At 47.1% G+C, this 21,357-nt stretch overlaps 1 protein-coding gene across 1 annotated transcript in view; it reads left to right on the plus strand.

Annotated features, from left to right (window-relative positions):
* LOC119382397 (protein dachsous) overlaps positions 1-21,357 on the plus strand; it is a 466,009-nt gene that overhangs the window by 71,518 nt on the left and 373,134 nt on the right. Inside the window, exon 10 of the mRNA XM_049412138.1 lies at positions 357-759. Within this exon, the coding sequence (XP_049268095.1) occupies positions 357-759 (403 nt within the window). The remainder of the gene's footprint in view (positions 1-356; positions 760-21,357) is intronic.

The raw sequence follows: 21,357 nt of genomic DNA on the forward strand, positions 1-21,357 counted from the left end.
TTCTGCACATGTAATCCTGGGAGTGATAACCAGTGCAACTTGTAGCCATGGCAGCAAGTGTGAAATACTCTTTTTTGCCAGTTGGCATCATGTACCATGTGAAGTTTGTACAAGCTAGCAGCTGGCCATTAAATCCTCTTGTGCCATCTAAAGGCATCAAGTCTGCGAGGATGAGACCTTCGCTATGGAGGAACCATTTTTCTTTTTTAGATATAATCTAATGAAGCCAAGGAAGGAAATGACTGAAGGTACTTGTCATTGCAGAGAAATAAACATGTGAAGGGCTGTGGAGGATGCATTGAGATAACCAGGCCAACCGGAATGTAATTTTTATAAAGGCATGTCTGGTGCTGCAGGTGAGTGCCACGGATCGGGACACTGGCAACAATGCTCGGCTCTCTTTTCGGCTCACAGCCAGTGGGGAGTTTGGCATCTTCCCAAACAGTGGCCTGCTGTACATACGTGAGCCACTGGACCGGGAAGTGTGCGATCTACACTGGCTCTCGGTAGTGGTTGTCGACAACGGAAGCCCTGCCATGTCGGCCACAGCTAGCGTGGAAGTACACGTCCTCGATGCAAATGACAATGCTCCTGAATTCATCGCCACTTCCTTGGAGCTTGCTGTGCCAGAAAATTTGCCAGCAGGCCACCTGGTTGGCCAACTACAGGCTCGGGACCAAGACGCTGGCAGCAATGCTGTGCTTCGCTACAGCCTGCTGCACGCCAACGGCAGCAGCTTTAAGATCGACCCAGCTACTGGTGAGTGCTATACTATGTAGTTAGTGGAATTACACACCCTTAGGCAATTTTCATCCCAGATGGCTGTGTAAAATAAGATTTACCATGGGTGGTACAACTGTGTCAACTGTGCGAAAGTGCCACATTTATGACTAGCTGTGCTAAGTTGTGGCAAAACCAAAGAGCTTCCTGCTCCAATGCGCTGAGTAGCCTATTGTGCAATAGTGCCACATTTGTGACTAGCTGTGCCTTGGCCTGATTGTCCGTTGGATTCATTTGGTTGCAAATAACAATGAATTGACCACCAAAAAAAGTTCCCTCAGCTGTGCCAAGTTGTGGCAAAACCAAAGAGCTTTCTGCTCCAATACGCTGAGTGGCCTATTGCATCAGCTGTGCAAGAATGCCACATTTGTGACTACTTGTACCTTGGCCTTATTGTCCGTTGGATTCATTTCATTGCGACTAAGAATGAAATGAGCCTCTCAAAAAAAATTCCCCCAGCTGTGCTGACTTGTGGCAAAACTAAAGAGCTTCCTGTTCCCAAAATGGAGAGTGGCCTATTGTGCCAATTGTACGAGACTGCCACATTTGTGATTAGCTGTGCCTTGGCCTAATTGTTCGTTGGATTCATTTGGTTGGGGCTAACAATGAAATGAGCCCCTCGAAAAAAATTCTCCTAGCTGTGCTAAGTTGTGGCAAAACCAAGGAGCTTCGTGCTCCAAGACGCAGAGTGGCCTATTGTGTCAACTGTGCGAGAGTGCCACATTTATGACTAGCTGTGCTAAGTTGTGGCAAAACCAAAGATCTTCCTGCTCAAGACGCAGAGTGGCCTATTGGGTCATCTGTGCGAAAGTGCCACATTTAACACTAGCTGTGCTAAGTTGTGGCAAAACCAAAGAGCTTCCTGCTCCAAGACGCAGAGTGGCCTATTGTGTCATCAGTGCGAAAGTGCCACATTTAACACTAGCTGTGCTAAGTTGTGGCAAAACCAAAGAGCTTCCTGCTCCAAGACGCAGAGTGGCCTATTGTGTCATCTGTGTGAAAGTGCCACATTTGTGACTAGCTGTGCTAAGTTGTGGCAAAACCAAAGAGCTTCCTGCTCCAAGACGCAGAGTGGCCTATTGGGTCATCTGTGCGAAAGTGCCACATTTAACACTAGCTGTGCTAAGTTGTGGCAAAACCAAAGAGCTTCCTGCTCCAATACGCTGAGTGGCCTATTGGGTCATCTGTGCGAAAGTGCCACATTTGTGACTAGCTGTGCTAAGTTGTGGCAAAACCAAAGAGCTTCCTGCTCCAAGACGCAGAGTGGCCTATTGGGTCATCTGTGCGAAAGTGCCACATTTAACACTAGCTGTGCTAAGTTGTGGCAAAACCAAAGAGCTTCCTGCTCCAAGACGCAGAGTGGCCTATTGTGTCATCTGTGCGAAAGTGCCACATTTATGACTAGCTGTGCTAAGTTGTGGCAAAACCAAAGAGCTTCCTGCTCAAGACGCAGAGTGGCCTATTGTGTCAACTGTGCGAGAGTGCCACATTTATGACTAGCTGTGCTAAGTTGTGGCAAAACCAAAGAGCTTCCTGCTCCAAGACGCAGAGTGTCCTATTGTGTCAACTGTGCGAGAGTGCCACATTTATGACTAGCTGTGCTAAGTTGTGGCAAAACCAAAGAGCTTCCTGCTTCAAGACGCAGAGTGTCCTATTGTGTCAACTGTGCGAGAGTGCCACATTTATGACTAGCTGTGCTAAGTTGTGGCAAAACCAAAGAGCTTCCTGCTCCAAGACGCAGAGTGTCCTATTGTATCAACTGTGCGAGAGTGCCACATTTATGACTAGCTGTGCTAAGTTGTGGCAAAACCAAAGAGCTTCCTGCTCCAAGACGCAGAGTGTCCTATTGTGTCAACTGTGCGAGAGTGCCACATTTATGACTAGCTGTGCTAAGTTGTGGCAAAACCAAAGAGCTTCCTGCTCCAAGACGCAGAGTGGCCTGTTGTGTCAACTGTGCGAGAGTGCCACATTTATGACTAGCTGTGCTAAGTTGTGGCAAAACCAAAGAGCTTCCTGCTCCAAGACGCAAAGTGTCCTATTGTATCAACTGTGCGAGAGTGCCACATTTATGACTAGCTGTGCTAAGTTGTGGCAAAACCAAAGAGCTTCCTGCTCAAGACGCAGAGTGTCCTATTTTGTCAACTGTGCGAGAGTGCCACATTTATGACTAGCTGTGCTAAGTTGTGGCAAAACCAAAGAGCTTCCTGCTCAAGACGCAGAGTGTCCTATTGTGTCAACTGTGCGAGAGTGCCACATTTATGACTAGCTGTGCTAAGTTGTGGCAAAACCAAAGAGCTTCCTGCTCCAATACGCTGAGTGGCCTATTGGGTCATCTGTGCGAAAGTGCCACATTTGTGACTAGCTGTGCTAAGTTGTGGCAAAACCAAAGAGCTTCCTGCTCCAAGACGCAGAGTGTCCTATTGTGTCAACTGTGCGAGAGTGCCACATTTATGACTAGCTGTGCTAAGTTGTGGCAAAACCAAAGAGCTTCCTGCTCCAAGACGCAGAGTGGCCTGTTGTGTCAACTGTGCGAGAGTGCCACATTTATGACTAGCTGTGCTAAGTTGTGGCAAAACCAAAGAGCTTCCTGCTCCAAGACGCAGAGTGTCCTATTGTGTCAACTGTGCGAGAGTGCCACATTTATGACTAGCTGTGCTAAGTTGTGGCAAAACCAAAGAGCTTCCTGCTCCAAGACGCAGAGTGGCCTGTTGTGTCAACTGTGCGAGAGTGCCACATTTATGACTAGCTGTGCTAAGTTGTGGCAAAACCAAAGAGCTTCCTGCTCCAAGACGCAAAGTGTCCTATTGTATCAACTGTGCGAGAGTGCCACATTTATGACTAGCTGTGCTAAGTTGTGGCAAAACCAAAGAGCTTCCTGCTCCAAGACGCAGAGTGGCCTGTTGTGTCAACTGTGCGAGAGTGCCACATTTATGACTAGCTGTGCTAAGTTGTGGCAAAACCAAAGAGCTTCCTGCTCCAAGACGCAAAGTGTCCTATTGTATCAACTGTGCGAGAGTGCCACATTTATGACTAGCTGTGCTAAGTTGTGGCAAAACCAAAGAGCTTCCTGCTCAAGACGCAGAGTGTCCTATTTTGTCAACTGTGCGAGAGTGCCACATTTATGACTAGCTGTGCTAAGTTGTGGCAAAACCAAAGAGCTTCCTGCTCAAGACGCAGAGTGTCCTATTGTGTCAACTGTGCGAGAGTGCCACATTTATGACTAGCTGTGCTAAGTTGTGGCAAAACCAAAGAGCTTCCTGCTCCAAGACGCAGAGTGTCCTATTGTGTCAACTGTGCGAGAGTGCCACATTTATGACTAGCTGTGCTAAGTTGTGGCAAAACCAAAGAGCTTCCTGCTCCAAGACGCAGAGTGTCCTATTGTGTCAACTGTGCGAGAGTGCCACAGTTATGACTAGCTGTGCTAAGTTGTGGCAAAACCAAAGAGCTTCCTGCTCCAAGATGCAGAGTGTCCTATTGTGTCAACTGTGCGAGAGTGCCACATTTATGACTAGCTGTGCTAAGTTGTGGCAAAACCAAAGAGCTTCCTGCTCCAAGACGCAGAGTGTCCTATTGTGTCAACTGTGCGAGAGTGCCACATTTATGACTAGCTGTGCTAAGTTGTGGCAAAACCAAAGAGCTTCCTGCTCCAAGACGCAGAGTGTCCTATTGTGTCAACTGTGCGAGAGTGCCACATTTATGACTAGCTGTGCTAAGTTGTGGCAAAACCAAAGAGCTTCCTGCTCCAAGATGCAGAGTGTCCTATTGTGTCAACTGTGCGAGAGTGCCACATTTATGACTAGCTGTGCTAAGTTGTGGCAAAACCAAAGAGCTTCCTGCTCAAGACGCAGAGTGTCCTATTGTGTCAACTGTGCGAGAGTGCCACATTTATGACTAGCTGTGCTAAGTTGTGGCAAAACCAAAGAGCTTCCTGCTCCAAGACGCAGAGTGTCCTATTGTGTCAACTGTGCGAGAGTGCCACATTTATGACTAGCTGTGCTAAGTTGTGGCAAAACCAAAGAGCTTCCTGCTCCAAGACGCAGAGTGTCCTATTGTGTCAACTGTGCGAGAGTGCCACATTTATGACTAGCTGTGCTAAGTTGTGGCAAAACCAAAGAGCTTCCTGCTCCAAGACGCAGAGTGTCCTATTGTATCAACTGTGCGAGAGTGCCACATTTATGACTAGCTGTGCTAAGTTGTGGCAAAACCAAAGAGCTTCCTGCTCAAGACGCAGAGTGTCCTATTGTGTCAACTGTGCGAGAGTGCCACATTATGACTAGCTGTGCTAAGTTGTGGCAAAACCAAAGAGCTTCCTGCTCCAAGACGCAGAGTGTCCTATTGTGTCAACTGTGCGAGAGTGCCACATTTATGACTAGCTGTGCTAAGTTGTGGCAAAACCAAAGAGCTTCCTGCTCCAAGACGCAGAGTGTCCTATTGTGTCAACTGTGCGAGAGTGCCACAGTTATGACTAGCTGTGCTAAGTTGTGGCAAAACCAAAGAGCTTCCTGCTCCAAGATGCAGAGTGTCCTATTGTGTCAACTGTGCGAGAGTGCCACATTTATGACTAGCTGTGCTAAGTTGTGGCAAAACCAAAGAGCTTCCTGCTCCAAGACGCAGAGTGTCCTATTGTGTCAACTGTGCGAGAGTGCCACATTTATGACTAGCTGTGCTAAGTTGTGGCAAAACCAAAGAGCTTCCTGCTCCAAGATGCAGAGTGTCCTATTGTGTCAACTGTGCGAGAGTGCCACATTTATGACTAGCTGTGCTAAGTTGTGGCAAAACCAAAGAGCTTCCTGCTCAAGACGCAGAGTGTCCTATTGTGTCAACTGTGCGAGAGTGCCACATTTATGACTAGCTGTGCTAAGTTGTGGCAAAACCAAAGAGCTTCCTGCTCCAAGATGCAGAGTGTCCTATTGTGTCAACTGTGCGAGAGTGCCACATTTATGACTAGCTGTGCTAAGTTGTGGCAAAACCAAAGAGCTTCCTGCTCCAAGATGCAGAGTGTCCTATTGTGTCAACTGTGCGAGAGTGCCACATTTATGACTAGCTGTGCTAAGTTGTGGCAAAACCAAAGAGCTTCCTGCTCCAAGATGCAGAGTGTCCTATTGTGTCAACTGTGCGAGAGTGCCACATTTATGACTAGCTGTGCTAAGTTGTGGCAAAACCAAAGAGCTTCCTGCTCCAAGATGCAGAGTGTCCTATTGTGTCAACTGTGCGAGAGTGCCACATTTATGACTAGCTGTGCTAAGTTGTGGCAAAACCAAAGAGCTTCCTGCTCCAAGATGCAGAGTGTCCTATTGTGTCAACTGTGCGAGAGTGCCACATTTATGACTAGCTGTGCTAAGTTGTGGCAAAACCAAAGAGCTTCCTGCTCCAAGATGCAGAGTGTCCTATTGTGTCAACTGTGCGAGAGTGCCACATTTATGACTAGCTGTGCTAAGTTGTGGCAAAACCAAAGAGCTTCCTGCTCCAAGACGCAGAGTGTCCTATTGTGTCAACTGTGCGAGAGTGCCACATTTATGACTAGCTGTGCTAAGTTGTGGCAAAACCAAAGAGCTTCCTGCTCAAGACGCAGAGTGTCCTATTGTGTCAACTGTGCGAGAGTGCCACATTTATGACTAGCTGTGCTAAGTTGTGGCAAAACCAAAGAGCTTCCTGCTCCAAGACGCAGAGTGTCCTATTGTGTCAACTGTGCGAGAGTGCCACATTTATGACTAGCTGTGCTAAGTTGTGGCAAAACCAAAGAGCTTCCTGCTCCAAGACGCAGAGTGGCCTATTGTGTCAACTGTGCGAGAGTGCCACATTTATGACTAGCTGTGCTAAGTTGTGGCAAAACCAAAGAGCTTCCTGCTCCAAGATGCAGAGTGTCCTATTGTGTCAACTGTGCGAGAGTGCCACATTTATGACTAGCTGTGCTAAGTTGTGGCAAAACCAAAGAGCTTCCTGCTCCAAGATGCAGAGTGTCCTATTGTGTCAACTGTGCGAGAGTGCCACATTTATGACTAGCTGTGCTAAGTTGTGGCAAAACCAAAGAGCTTCCTGCTCCAAGACGCAGAGTGTCCTATTGTGTCAACTGTGCGAGAGTGCCACATTTATGACTAGCTGTGCTAAGTTGTGGCAAAACCAAAGAGCTTCCTGCTCAAGACGCAGAGTGTCCTATTGTGTCAACTGTGCGAGAGTGCCACATTTATGACTAGCTGTGCTAAGTTGTGGCAAAACCAAAGAGCTTCCTGCTCCAAGACGCAGAGTGTCCTATTGTGTCAACTGTGCGAGAGTGCCACATTTATGACTAGCTGTGCTAAGTTGTGGCAAAACCAAAGAGCTTCCTGCTCAAGACGCAGAGTGTCCTATTGTGTCAACTGTGCGAGAGTGCCACATTTATGACTAGCTGTGCTAAGTTGTGGCAAAACCAAAGAGCTTCCTGCTCCAAGACGCAGAGTGTCCTATTGTGTCAACTGTGCGAGAGTGCCACATTTATGACTAGCTGTGCTAAGTTGTGGCAAAACCAAAGAGCTTCCTGCTCAAGACGCAGAGTGTCCTATTGTGTCAACTGTGCGAGAGTGCCACATTTATGACTAGCTGTGCTAAGTTGTGGCAAAACCAAAGAGCTTCCTGCTCCAAGACGCAGAGTGTCCTATTGTGTCAACTGTGCGAGAGTGCCACATTTATGACTAGCTGTGCTAAGTTGTGGCAAAACCAAAGAGCTTCCTGCTCAAGACGCAGAGTGTCCTATTGTGTCAACTGTGCGAGAGTGCCACATTTATGACTAGCTGTGCTAAGTTGTGGCAAAACCAAAGAGCTTCCTGCTCCAAGATGCAGAGTGTCCTATTGTGTCAACTGTGCGAGAGTGCCACATTTATGACTAGCTGTGCTAAGTTGTGGCAAAACCAAAGAGCTTCCTGCTCCAAGATGCAGAGTGTCCTATTGTGTCAACTGTGCGAGAGTGCCACATTTATGACTAGCTGTGCTAAGTTGTGGCAAAACCAAAGAGCTTCCTGCTCAAGACGCATAGTGAGATAACAAAAGGTTCATATTCCTGTAGCTAAACTGTAAAGTGGCTGCAATCTGTGATCATGTGTGCTATACCATCTCACATGTCTTAATCCATCTCATAAACATCACGCTCTCAATATCTAAAGCACTGGTCCTGAGCATCCCCATTGGTTTGAGTTGGCTGCACAGAGAAAGTAGTTCTTGGGGTGCTGAGACAATGACAGAGGCTCATGATCTTTGTGCTATCCCCTTTAGATTATCGGATACTGTGTGAATATATGGGATAGCTACTTTCTTATTACTGGAAATGGGGTGTGGTTGTGGCGGAAACCTTCGTTTTTTAAGGAGCCGTTCAGCTATGGACATTTGCACATGTTCAGGATAACTTGCTCTTGTTAACCATTCTGAATGTTGTGACATAGCTTGCATCACTATATGTGGGCATTAGTTTGACAGGTCATTCTCGAAACACACAGTTGTTATGTCTCAGTTCACTGACTGTGCGGAATGAAAAAGTAACAAAGGTTTGCTGGCACTCGGCTCATACTTCCAGCAAGTATGATTGCACAGTGCTTGAGAATGGGAGAAAACGAGCATGCAGTAATTATTTGTGAACATATACTAATTGACGTACAATACTTCTGGTCAGGCATTAAGTGGCCCAATTTTCTCCAAATATGAAGTGTCTTCCACTTTTGGTTCTCTGAGAGAAGTTGGGAAACTTATTTCTTCATATAACTCTTCTAAACAAGTCGAAAATGTAGAGATTTGGCAATTTTCATGCATTTCCTAATTCACACACATGTCAGTTTTCCTGTATATCGGCCCTATCATTTGCTCAAAATACAGTAGACTCTCAATTATTCAAACTCTGATAATTCAAACTTTCGGTTAATTCAAACAAATCTTAAATTTTTTGGAAACCTCAGGCACTTTAGCCATTTCTGTCTGTCTGTCCGTCCGTCCGTCTTTCTTTCTTTCTTTCTTTCTTTCTTTCTTTCTTTCTTTCTTTCTTTCTTTCTTTCTTTCTTTCTTTCTTTCTTTCTTTTCTTAATCGTGTTCGTCATACACTGATCCCCTGCTATGTGCAATTTTGGTATATTATAAGTTATGGAGACGACCAGGAGAGCGTCCAGACGTAGGCGGCTAGCTAGCTAGCTAGCCGCCTACGTCTGGATGCTCTCCTGGTCGTCTCCATAACTTATAATATACCAAAATTGCACATAGCAGGGGATCAGTGTATGACGAACACAATTCACTGGTCATCAACAACCTAACTATAAAATTGGTGAAAGAATGATCGATATAGCGTTTTCTTTTGACTTTATGCAAATCGTTGATGAATTCACTCGAATACAGGCAAACTCTTGTCCAATTCTAGATCTCTTTTTCATTAGTGGCTCACTCTCTGCTCAAGCTAGCTGCTCTGTTCTCCCTGGAATATCTGATCATCAGGCTGTGATACTTACGCTTTCTGATGTTGTTTTAAAGAGAAATTGCAAGAGGGTCTCGTTCCCAAACTTTTCACGTGCAGATGACACTTCAGTATTGGACTTACTATTGTTTGTTTGAACACTATCATTTGAATTGGATTCTTTTTCGAGTTGCACTGCTGATATTTATTATTTGTGGAAGCGTTTCAAGGACCTTATAAATAAGTGTATTGAAATATTTGTTCCACGCATGGAAAAAAAAGCGAAGGGAAAGAACCCCTGGATTTCTCGGAAAACGTTGCAGTTGCGAAGATGACTCAAACGTTTAAAAAATCAGAGATGGTACTCTAAAAACGTAGGTATACTCTAGCAATGAATTTCTCAACTTGCTTCTCAAGTGAAAGCAAACTTATTGTCTGACAAGGAACGCTATTATGGCCAACAACTTCCGAGTCTCATGTCTTCGTCTCCTGAGAGGTTCTGGAGTTTAATTTCGCCTAATACTGTGACTACTGATGTTTTTGAAATTGATGGTGTAGAAACTAGTGATTCCTATGTCATTTCTAATGCTTTCAATGATCATTTTAAATCTGTTTTTACGAGGGATAACGGAGTCCTGGAAACATTTGATGTAGCAAGCCCACCCCTATCGGATATTGTCATAAGTGAAGAGGGAGTTTTTAATTTGCTTTTGAAACTTGATTTTAAAAAATCTTCAGGTCCTGATGGAGTACCGAATGAGTTCTTAAAACGCCATGCACAATGGGTTTCAAAGTAGAGTAAACTCTCGTTAACTCAAACTCGCATATCTCGAAACCTCAGTCAAGTCGAAACTTTTTTTCGCCGTGCATTAACCTCCCGTAGCTGCTATCTATTTGCCCCCTCTTATCTCAAAACGTTTTCCGGAGGGAACAGCGGATATCTCAAAATCTTGACCGGGAGGGCAGAAGGCAAAGTCCACTCCCAACAGGAAACGAGGGCTCCGTGCAAACGCTGAGCTCTTACTATACGTGCCGAATGCGGTCGTGAAGGGCGAATTTGAAATTCCCGCGGACGCAACCGTTTCCTATCAGCCTTGTCAAGCAACTGTGGGAGTGATCACGTGTGCGCACCCGCGCCCGACTTATGCACGGTGGGCGGCGTGTGCCATAGAGTTTCCTACAATACTTACTAGAGGGAACTCTGGCGCTAGTGTCTATGGGAGCTACAACGCATGGCGCTTCAGCCAGCATGGGAATGATGGGTAGTACACAGATTTGTCTAAACTTCGTTCTTTCGGCTCCGTTTGGCTCCGCGTCGCCTGCGTCCGCTTTGTCGCAAAACGAAGTTCAGCAATAGTCGGCAGTTCCACTTCACAGCTTTAACTTTTTTAGGCTCACCAATTCAAATCTGATCACAAAGTTCACAACGATCCATTCTTTTGTCCGAAAGAAAACCAAAACACAGCAATAAACAAAGCCACAAGTGCGTTCAAAGCCGTAAGTACGAAGATTAGGCGAATCTGTGTACTACCCATCATTCCCATGGTGGCTGAACGATCGCAGCGCCAGAGTCCCCTCTAGTTAATTTTAGGAAACTCTATGGCGTATGCAGCGTGTGCCCGTCAGCGTCAGTATGCAACCTAGCCCTTGCATGTGCGAGCTGGTATTCTTTGTTTCCCCGCGATCTGCGCACAACGCATCTTGAGTTCAGTTTTGCTGAGTAGTGAGTGGTCTGTGCAACGGACACTTCCGAATATCGACCAAAATGTCCCGCCCAAAGCAGTGAAAATATCTGACGTTGGAGAGAAAAGTCGCGCTAATCAAGGAAGTCGAAAAGGCAGGTCGAAGCAAGTCGTGCATTGCCAAAGAATTCGGCATCCCTTTGTCAACCCTCTCGACAGTGCTTAAGAACAAACAAAAGGTTTTGGAAGGCTTCGTCCGAATTCCCGGACGCCGAAGCAGCACTGACTGCTAACTGCTTCGCACATGCAGGGCTTTCTCACGCCCCAGAATCGATCGAAGAAGACATTGGCGCAGAATTCAGCGGCTGTGATGAGCTGTGCAATGAAGTGTGCAAGGCAACTGGCTGCGTGAGCGATACTGAAGACGGCGAGATCGCCTTTGAGGAGTATGTGCTCTACGAGGCGGACCTCCTTGTTACCGGAATGCCGTCAGACGCCGATATCGTTGAGATGGCCGTGAACGATGCAGATGACCATGCAGACGAGGAAGAGCCTCGAGAAGTGCCTACGACGACAGAAACACGTAACGTGCTGCGCTTGCTCCGCAACAAGGTCGAATGCAGCGGTGGCGACCAACGGCTCATGCGATGTGTTGAGCAACTGGAGAACGCCTTTCTCGAACGCGGACACGAAACAGGCGAGCATCATGCAGTTTTTTGGTCCTCGGTAATAAATTTTTTTCCCTCCGAATTCTTGTGCCTTTACTACGGTAGCTGTCTCGTGCAGTGGAGCTTTTCCTGGCAGCGCTGGCTTTTGTTTTACAGTGACCTGGGCAAACATTTTCGGCGTTTTGCTTAACTCGAAATACCACTTATCTCAAAATTTTCCCCGAATTTGATGGCTTCGAGTTAACGAGGGATTACTGTACCTAACAATTCTCTTTTCTAAATCTCTGAAAGACGGTCAAGGTCCGGATGACTGGGTAACTGCTAAAGTCAAGCCCCTACATAAGAATGGAAATTCGCATTCTGTTACTAACTATCGGCCGATCTCATCAATTTCAACTTCCTGTAAACTACTTGAGCATATAATACATAAGCATATTTCAGAATTCCTAGATAAGCACAATATTTTGTCAGGTTGACAACACATATTCAGGAAAGGATTTTCTACTTGTACTCAGCTGGTAACTACAGTTCATGATTTCGCACTATCTATAAATTCCGGAAAACAGGTAGAGGCAATTTTTATGGATTTTGCTAAAGCTTTCAATACGGTCTCTCACAATAAATTACTCTTCAAATTGGATTTAATTCTTAAAAATACTCGGCTTCTAAATTGGATTTCAGGTTATCTTTCGAATCGAAAACAGTATGTCTTTTTCAATGATCATTGTTCTCGTACAGTACCGGTTGACTCGGGTGTCCCCCAAGGCTCCGTGCTTGGGCCCCTCCTTTTTTTGTTGTTTATAAATGATATATAACATAATATACCTGTAAAAGTCAGGTTATATGCGGACGACTGCGTCCTATACTCGTAAGTAGAAAACCATGCAGACCAAATTCATTTAAACGATGCATTTAAAAAGGTCATTCATTGGTGCGATAAATGGCAGATGTCAGTTAATATTAAAAAGACTGTTTTCATGAAAATTTCTCACAAACATAACCCTCTTCATTTTGCATATTCAGCCAATAATGTGTTTTTGCAGGAGGTACAACACTACAAGTACCTTGGTCTTTGAATTTCAAATGACCTTAACTGGATGAGACATGTTAACACTGTAATAAGCTCGTGCAATTACAAACTATTTTATCTTAGACGAGCTCTCAAGCTCTCCACTCCCGCCATTCGCCTTATTGCATTTAAGGCAATTGTTCAGGCTACTTTAGATTACGCATCCATAATTTGGTAGGCTCACACTAGAAAAAATATCAGCGAAATAGAAAAAATTCAAAAGAGAGCTGTTAGATTTATTTATAATAGTTTCGGCCGTACTTCAATAACATCTTTATTAGCAAAAGCCAACCTTCCAACACCTACACAAAGAAATAAAGTATTGAGATTGAAATTTTTCTTTCAGTTAGTTAAAGGTTATTTTAAGTTAGACTTATCACATATAATTCATTTCTCCACAGGATATGCCACAAGGCAGAGGCATGCCTTTACAATAGCCCCATTCTCCACCCGTAATAACACATTCAAGTATTCTTTTTTCCCTAGGACAATTACCGAATGGAATAATCTTAGTAACAAAGTTGTTTCCCAGTCATCCTTAAACCTTTTTGCTGCACAGCTCCAGCAGTGAGTGTCTGAATTCTATTACATGTGCTCCTGCTGTTTATTTCAATCATTGTAACAATTCTTCACTCGTGATCATCTTGAATGTAGCACTGATTTCATTATATGCCCCTATGCCTGTTTATTGCAAACCACCGTTTTTTTTCTTTGTTTCTTATTTTTCTTCTGAAGGCGTGCACATACCTTACCTGTTTTATATTTATTTTTTTGCCGATTTGTAAATTTAGCAAATGTATATCCACCCTGCCAAACCCTATGTTAGGGTTGCAGTATTCATAAATAAATAAAATAAATAAATGGCATTAATAACGCAAAACGCCTGTCGCATACGTCATGAAACCCTTTCCATCAGTCACGTGTGGCACATACCCGCATACCACAGTTCACGTTATGCGGGTGTGTGTCACAGGTGATTCACAGTCTCAACCAACACATTAACGGCAAACATACACATTGAAACGTAAGGCAAGTGAGGGAGCTGAAGGCAGAACTCCCATGGATGGAAGACGTTCGACTGCCATTCACTCGTTCATGTGTTCCGCCAGAATGACTCAGTGTTCTCTTCATTTCTTACGAGGCTAGGCGATGGCCTCATGCTGACCGAGTATGACGTCAGATTGATTGACAGCCGCTTTGTGACAAGCGAAGATGCCGCCGCTAAGTGCCCTGATGGTATACGGCTATACTACAGCAATGCGGACGTCGACTGCTATAACGCACGTTGCCTCGACACTTCAGACAACGTGTTATGCCATCCCACATGCAATAACTTGACTGGCTATAAGAATAAGCAGGTACACAGGGATGTCCTGACCAAGGTGGCCAAGGTGGACAAGTGACATGGGTGGCCTGCCGGCCTCAATTCACCTGAGCATCGGCAAGCCATACATGATCACGGCCAACATCGACGTAAGCGACGGCCTTGTTAATTTAAACATAAGCACCTTGTGGTACATCGAGCGTGACGAACACGGCAACCTCGTGCGACTGTGGGTTGAATTTCCAATGTCCACGGTAGGCATTGTGGTCCCAACCCGGACGAAACACGTCACTACCCCACACCCTCAATAAATTGAAATATGTGCCCATGGGACTGCAAACCACCACAACCACGACAAATGCCAGAAAAATATCTCGTGTAAGAGGACACAGTTTCCCCATGTGCAAGCAAACGCCATAACTATATACAGTAGAACCCCGCTGTTACGTTCCTCACTGCTGCGTTTTCCCGGCTGTTACGCCGTTTTTCGCCGGTCCCGGCATAGCTCCCATAGGATACAATGTATTGGGAACCCCGCTGTTACGTCGTAACTGTCGGACCGTTCCCGTATGATACGTCGCGAAGTGCGCTCGGAGCCGACCGAGTGACTACCAAAGAGAGCGGCCATGGTGCATTTTCACGCAGCTTGGCCTCGTTTGACCGTAATATTAGCCGCATGAGAGGCGCAAGCAACAGAATCTTTCAATTGATGCAAACAAAAGCATGGCCTTCGAGATTCAAATTGCAAAGATGGCGTCTATGACGTAACTGTTCACGAAAGCAAGGCCTTCGAGATTGGCATTTACTATTGACAAAAGCATAGCCTTTGAGATTTGTATTGCACAAACATGGCGTATATGACGTAATTGCTTGCGGAAGCAAGGCCTTCGAGATTGGCATTCACTTCTGCCATCGCGTTGGCGTAGACTCATCATCATCGTTATTTGTCGGAGAAAGGGAGGAGTTCGAGCTGGTTGGAGCTCGCATGGCCGTGCGTGCGGTTCGCGGTCGGACTCGCCGCGCCGGTCGTGATTGCGTGTGCTTAGTTCTTTCATGCCTACAGCTGTTGGTGTTAAAAAAATCACATACGTTGATTACATTTCTGTGGATGAGGCCGTCCTAAGCTCCGCGTTTCTATCCATCGACTAGATGGCGGCTGAGCGCGCCAATTTTCGTGCTGCTCGTAAGAATTGAAATAAAATTCTGTACCACTAAATATTTTGCCGTTTTTCCTGTTTTTCGGCTCTTACGTTTCCCGTCTCTTACGTTTATTTCCTACGGTCCCTTCAAAAACGTATCAGCGGGGTTCTACTGTATAAGTCACAAAGGGCCACATACACGCAGGTAGTCTACGGATACGATAAGCGCCAACCACTGTAGTTGGTCTTTGCAGCACCCTGGAAAGTGCAGCCTTGACGGCCTATACCACACCAAGGCAACAGGTGACCTCAGGTTCCGGCATGTCGCTAGCTCTATTGACAGTCTGTCGACGGCATGACTCAGCTAGCAAACAGACCTCTAGACATTTTCCTGGACCGGGCTATCGCCTTTATTCGATGCCACAACCACAACAATCATCTCAGGCTTGCCACTCAACATACAGTCTGTGCATGCGCACATGCACGACCTCGAAAAAGATGCTCTGCTCACCGAAGCTGGCGTGGTAGCACTTTCTGAAACCTAGAGTGATGAGCCCACTGTGTCGTCCACAGCAAGCAGCTTCATTGAAGGTGCGGAGGCGTGGGCACATATAAGAACATGGCGATGCGCAACTTCAGCGTCGGCCGCATCCCACTTAGCCGGCCTCCGGACACCGAACATGCACAGAAAAGCAGTGGAATCGGCGAGGTCTGCGTTGTGCACATCGATTACAATAACAAAGAATTCGGCAGATCCCACTCCTTGTGGGAATCGGTTTCATGTGAAGCAGTCAGCGAGTAGTTATATGCCGCATTTTTTTTGCTTTGAGTCAAGCGTTACGAGATGGATCGACGTGTTTTTGTAAGTGTAGTAGTTGTGTGCATATTGTGGGTTTACCAGGCACGTCGACAACACTGGCGTTTAAAGGGTAACTTATGGTCTGGCGTAACGTCAGCACGCACGTTAGAGCAAATACGTCAGTATTATCGAAACAAAGTGCACTTTATGGCACGATGATGTGAATATCATACGTAACTTTCGTTAGTGTATTCGTCGGGATCGAGTGACGCTTGAATATAGCTTGCTGAAGCATAGGAATACGAATGTAACGTTTATTAGACTGCTATAAAAGCGGAGCCAACACTGCAACCACAGACGTGAACCTGACATGACGCCTGCATCCAGGGGCGTAGCCAGAAATTTCTTTTTTTGGGGGGGGGTTCAATCATACTTTATGTATGTTTGTGCGTGCATTTGTATGTGTGTGTGTTTATATACGCAAGCAAAATTGAAAATTTCAACCCCGCCCTTGGCTACGCCCCTGCCTGCATCATAGGAGTACATATGTAGCACTTATTGCTTTGTCATAACATTAGATAGCCAGCACCACAACCACAGTTGACGTTGCACCGACATAACGCTTGCATAGGGTCTTTTTCCAAGGCATTTTCCGGACCTTGCATGGCTCTGTGGTTGAATGGGTTCGATTCCTGCTGGGTTCCTGCTTTTATTCTTTGCATTCGTCTGGTCAATGCTGCAGGTGTCAGTTTTTACCAATGTCTGTTGTTGCCGTTCTTTGGTAGATATAAACTATAAATCACTGTCACAATGTTAATAGCTAATACGCAGCGCCCTCGTGCGGCGCTGTTGCTTTGTGTGTTGTGGCGTCACGCCTGGGGACTGAAAGATGGGGATGCGGGAAAATAGTTCGTTTTGGGCGCTCGTAGCGCCATGTCTTATTTTGCTACCTAGTCTCCGGCTATCTTCCGGCCATCTGTACTTGTATCAACTGGTGACGAAGGTAAAAAGAATGCTCTCGTGAGTTCCTGCTGCTCCACCATCCATCCAAATGCCAAATATCGGCAATCTTGAGCCTTTCGAGGGAGGAGGCGATGACTGGCCCTGCTACGTGGACAGGCTCAAGGCATTTTTCACGGCGAATGACATTGCTGAAGACAAGCGAACAGCCGTCTTTATCAGCTGCTGTGGGCAGAAGACGTATGCGTTGCTTCGCAATTTGGTCAAGCCTGACCAGCCAAGTGACAAGACGCTGGACGAGATTCTGTTGGTGCTAGGAGAGCACTACTGCCTGAAGCCTTCTGCTGTTGTGCAGCATTTCCGCTTCAACTCGTGCATTCGCGCAGAAGGAGAGTCCGTCAGCAACTTCGTTGCAGCGCTGAAGAGCCTTTCCGAGCACTGCAACTTCGGCAAAGAGCTTGAAAACATGCTCCGCGACCGCGTCGTGTGTGGCATCAATAACGTAGACATCCAAACAAGATTGCTGGAAACAGCGGACCTGACTTTCGAAGACGCAGTGCAGACCGCCTTAGCAATGGAAGCAGCAAAGAAGGATGCAGGGGAGATAGCGCAAGCTCACGCTAGCACCTTCTTTTCCACCCTCCGCGTCTCGGCAGCGCCAATGGGCGTGTCCTGTTATCGCTGCGGGGATGCACACCTGGCGTCCACTTGCCAGTATGTGAAGACTGTCTGCAATTACCGCCACAAACGCGGCCACTTAGCGAAGGTTTGCAATACGAAACGAAAAGACGAGCAACCACAGAGCGACAGCTCTCCCAGGCCGCGTTCGTTTGCGGGCCAAAGTTCATTGTCGGCGAGCAACCGTCATCGCGTAAATACTGTCCAGGATGAAGCCTCCGCTACAACTTCGCCCGCCGAAGTTTTCGACATGTGGCAAGTTGACTACACCAAGGCGCCTCCACCTTTTACCGTCAATGTTGAAGTTTGCGGCAAGCCGCTCTGCATGGAAGTGGACCCGGGGGCGAGCGTCTCAGTCATTGCCAAGTTGCGTTTGCTACAGCTTCTACCTTCAATTCCTGCGCAGCCGTCTCAAGTATTTCTGTGAAGGTATTCCGGGGATTTAAAGAAGGTACAAGGCAAAGCTGATGTCCATGTAAAGTTTCACGGCAAGGAGGCTCACTTACCGATATTTCTGGCCGGGAACGGATCGCCCACTCTGCTCGGACGCAACTGGATGCAAGAATTGGGCATCGGCGTCTTCGACGTTGAAGTGAACATTAATGCACTTGCTGATGTGGAACACATAGTGCAAGATTACACTGAAGTGTTTGAAGAAGGCTTGGGTACGTTCAAGGGCGCGACGGCTTCACTACATGTACCTTCAGATGCTCCACCATGGTTCTTCAAGCCACGCCCACTGCCGTATGCCTTGGCAGGTGGAGTCACGCAAGGAATTCATCGAATAATAAGAGATTCCATCATTGTTCCGGTGAAGACAGCTAGGTGGGCTGCTCCAATTGTTCCCATGACAAAAAGGGATGGGCGCATCAGAATCTGTGGGGACCATGGAGGAAGGAATACTAAGGAGAGGCCGTTACGTCACATTTTTTGAAGCCGGATGTGGGGGAGGGTAGAGAGCTCCTCCTGGCAAGGTTGGTCACGCTTCGGCTCGCTTGCGCATGCGCTACTGGCGCTGCGGTGGGCGAGGAGCCAGGCGAGCATCGAGCTCGGTCGTGCCGGGCCGCCGCCAACTGGCAGACGAGCCTGAAAAGTGAAACTTTTGTGCCGCTCAAGAACAAACGTGCTGCGATGCTCGCTTGTAGCGTGCCTGGGTGCCACTCGCAGCCTCATTACATCCCATATTGTACTTCTCCAATAAATTTCCATCTTTGCACTTCGTGTTTGATCAGCTGAATGCAAGTAATCAACGTGCAACTCGGCAGGATAATCGCCGCGGAGAGCTCGGTTTTTTCTGCAGAAACGGTAAGTTCGGGGTACGCAACAGTGACATTTGAATTGATCTTGTTATGCAGGAAGGTGATGCGCCTCCGCTCTATCCTTTGACCGTGTGTGTCATTACACGTTCGCACGAATGTCGTGAATGGCACTCGAGCCAAGCTGCAGCAGCACTGGTCAGTGGACTGCGACCACATCGAAGGGCCGCAGATAAATTTCCCGAGCACAAATGTGAACAGGATGCGAACAATTCAAACAGCTTCGCAAATCGCCTTCAAACACTATTGGGTCAGGCGCGTCTTTAATTCTTGACGCTGGAAGCTTCGGTGAGCACACCGGGCCACTGCTTTCCAATCGTTTATTGTGACCCTAGTAGACGGGAACGGGTCACCGCCGACTCTCGCATTAAGAGCCGTCGGAGCTGTCGTTCTCGTCTTGGAATTCTAACCATTCTAACCTTCTAGCGCTGAGGGACGCAATATATAGCACAGTGCCGAAGGAGAACGGCGAAGCTGCGGCGCCAACCATTTTCGGAGAAGCTGTCGCGGGCTTCGAAAACAACCGCTCTCGACGGCAAGCAAAATCAACTAAACATGCAAGCGTTAAGACCAACGCTTACAGCAGGCCTCCAACACGTTGCATCATCCACAAAATGCAACGACTGCATAAAAATGCGAATTCGCTGCTCCAGCCGGCTCTGTCAACAACGCGGTCATATGGATGGTGGCGCGGACAACGCGAGACCATCCATGCGTGAGACAGATGTTCTCTGAAGGCATCGTCGGCGTGACCAAGTTATCCCAGAAGCCATTGCAAAAGCACGTGACTTCCGCCACACTTCTTGCATTGCAGCTGGGTGAGCGAAGGCCTCTCCTCAGTTATTTCCTTCCTCCATGGTGGGGACTTTGGTGTCGCCATTAACCCAGTCGCAGCGGTTGAACGCTACCCTATTCCAAGGATTGAGGACTTGTGGACTGTGCTGGCTGGAGGTGAGAAATTTACAAAGTTGGACTTGCGTGACGCATACCAGCAAATCGTCCTGGATGAGGCCTCTAGAGAGTACGTCACGATTGTGATGCACATGGGGTTGTTTCAATACACCCGCTTACCTTTTGGGGTCTCATCTGCTCCAGCTATTTTTCAACGCGAGATGGAGAACTTGCTCAGGGGTCTGCCACATGTAGCGGTCTATTTTGATGACATTCTCATAACTGGTGCAAATAATGCTGAGCACTGTCGCAACCTTCGTGCGGTACTAGGCAAACTTCAAGAATCTGGCCTGAAGTTGAAACTTGAGAAGTGCTACTTCTTCATACCCCAAGTTGAGTATCTCGGGCACATTATCAGTAAGGAAGGCCTCTCCCCGAACATGGGCAAGGTGTCTGCCAATCTGCACGCTCCTGTGCCACAAGATGCCAAGGAACTTCAAAGCTTCATGGGACTCGTCAACTTCTATCGGCGTTTCTTGCCCAACCTTTCTGCACTTCTCTGTCCGTTGCACTTGCTTCTTGGTGATGGAAAGAAGTGGCAGTGGGGAAAGGACCAGCAAGATGCTTTCACTGCCTGCAAGCATCTGGTGACTTCAGCTCCAGTTCTTGTACATTTCCGCCCAGAGAGGCCTGTGTGTCTCAGCTGTGATGCATCACCTTACGGTATAGGCGCAGTTTTGGCGCACAAAGACGCCGATGGCCGAGAACGTCCATTTGCTTTTGCTTCGAGAAGTTTATCAAAAGCAGAGCAAAACTATAGTCAACTTGACAAGGAAGCACTGGCCTTGGTGTTTGGTGTGGATCGGTTCCACCAGTACTTGTGGGGCATACCGTTTGAAGCACACACTGACCACAAGCAACTTCTTGGACTTCTGGGTGCCAACAAGACTGTTCCTGTGCAAGTTTCGCCAAGAGGGGTCAGGTGGGCTCTGAATTACAATTACAAACTGCAATTACAAACTTGTCTACAAACCTGGCAATAAGCTCGGGCATGCCGATGCGCTTAGTAGTAGACTGCTGCTGCCCAATGACTGCACTGCATTTCCTCGCCCTGCTGAGATCTTCATGCTGGAGGAGGCATATCCACAACTCCTCTCACCAGCTGTTGTAGCACGAGCCACAAGGGACGATCCAATATTGAGCCATGTTGTCCTATCTGTGTTGAAAGGAGAAAGCCTCCCGGCGGGACCAGAGTGGAACCTCTTCTATGCCAGAAGTGCGGTACTCAATCTCCATGTGAAGGCTGTCTACTATGGGGATCAAAAGTCATGATTCCGAAAAAATTGCGGGCCCAGGTACTTGGTGTGCTCCATGCCAGCCACCCGGTTATTGAGAAGAGCAAGATGATCGCCAGATGCCATGTCTGGTGGCCAGGCATTGACAATGACATTGCAAACAGTGTGAAGAGCTGTGCTACGTGCCAGGCTCAACATCGAGCTGCCCAGCCAGTGCAGCAGACACCCTCGCCTTTTCCACAGCGACCCTGGTCTAGGCTTCACATTGATTTCGGGGGACCATTTCTAGGGCATACATTCTTGGTTATAGTGGACACCTTCTCGAAATGGATAGAAGTCTTCCCTGTGTCTT

This window comes from Rhipicephalus sanguineus, chromosome 2, assembly GCF_013339695.2.
Source record: "Rhipicephalus sanguineus isolate Rsan-2018 chromosome 2, BIME_Rsan_1.4, whole genome shotgun sequence".
Lineage (NCBI taxonomy): Eukaryota > Metazoa > Arthropoda > Arachnida > Ixodida > Ixodidae > Rhipicephalus > Rhipicephalus sanguineus.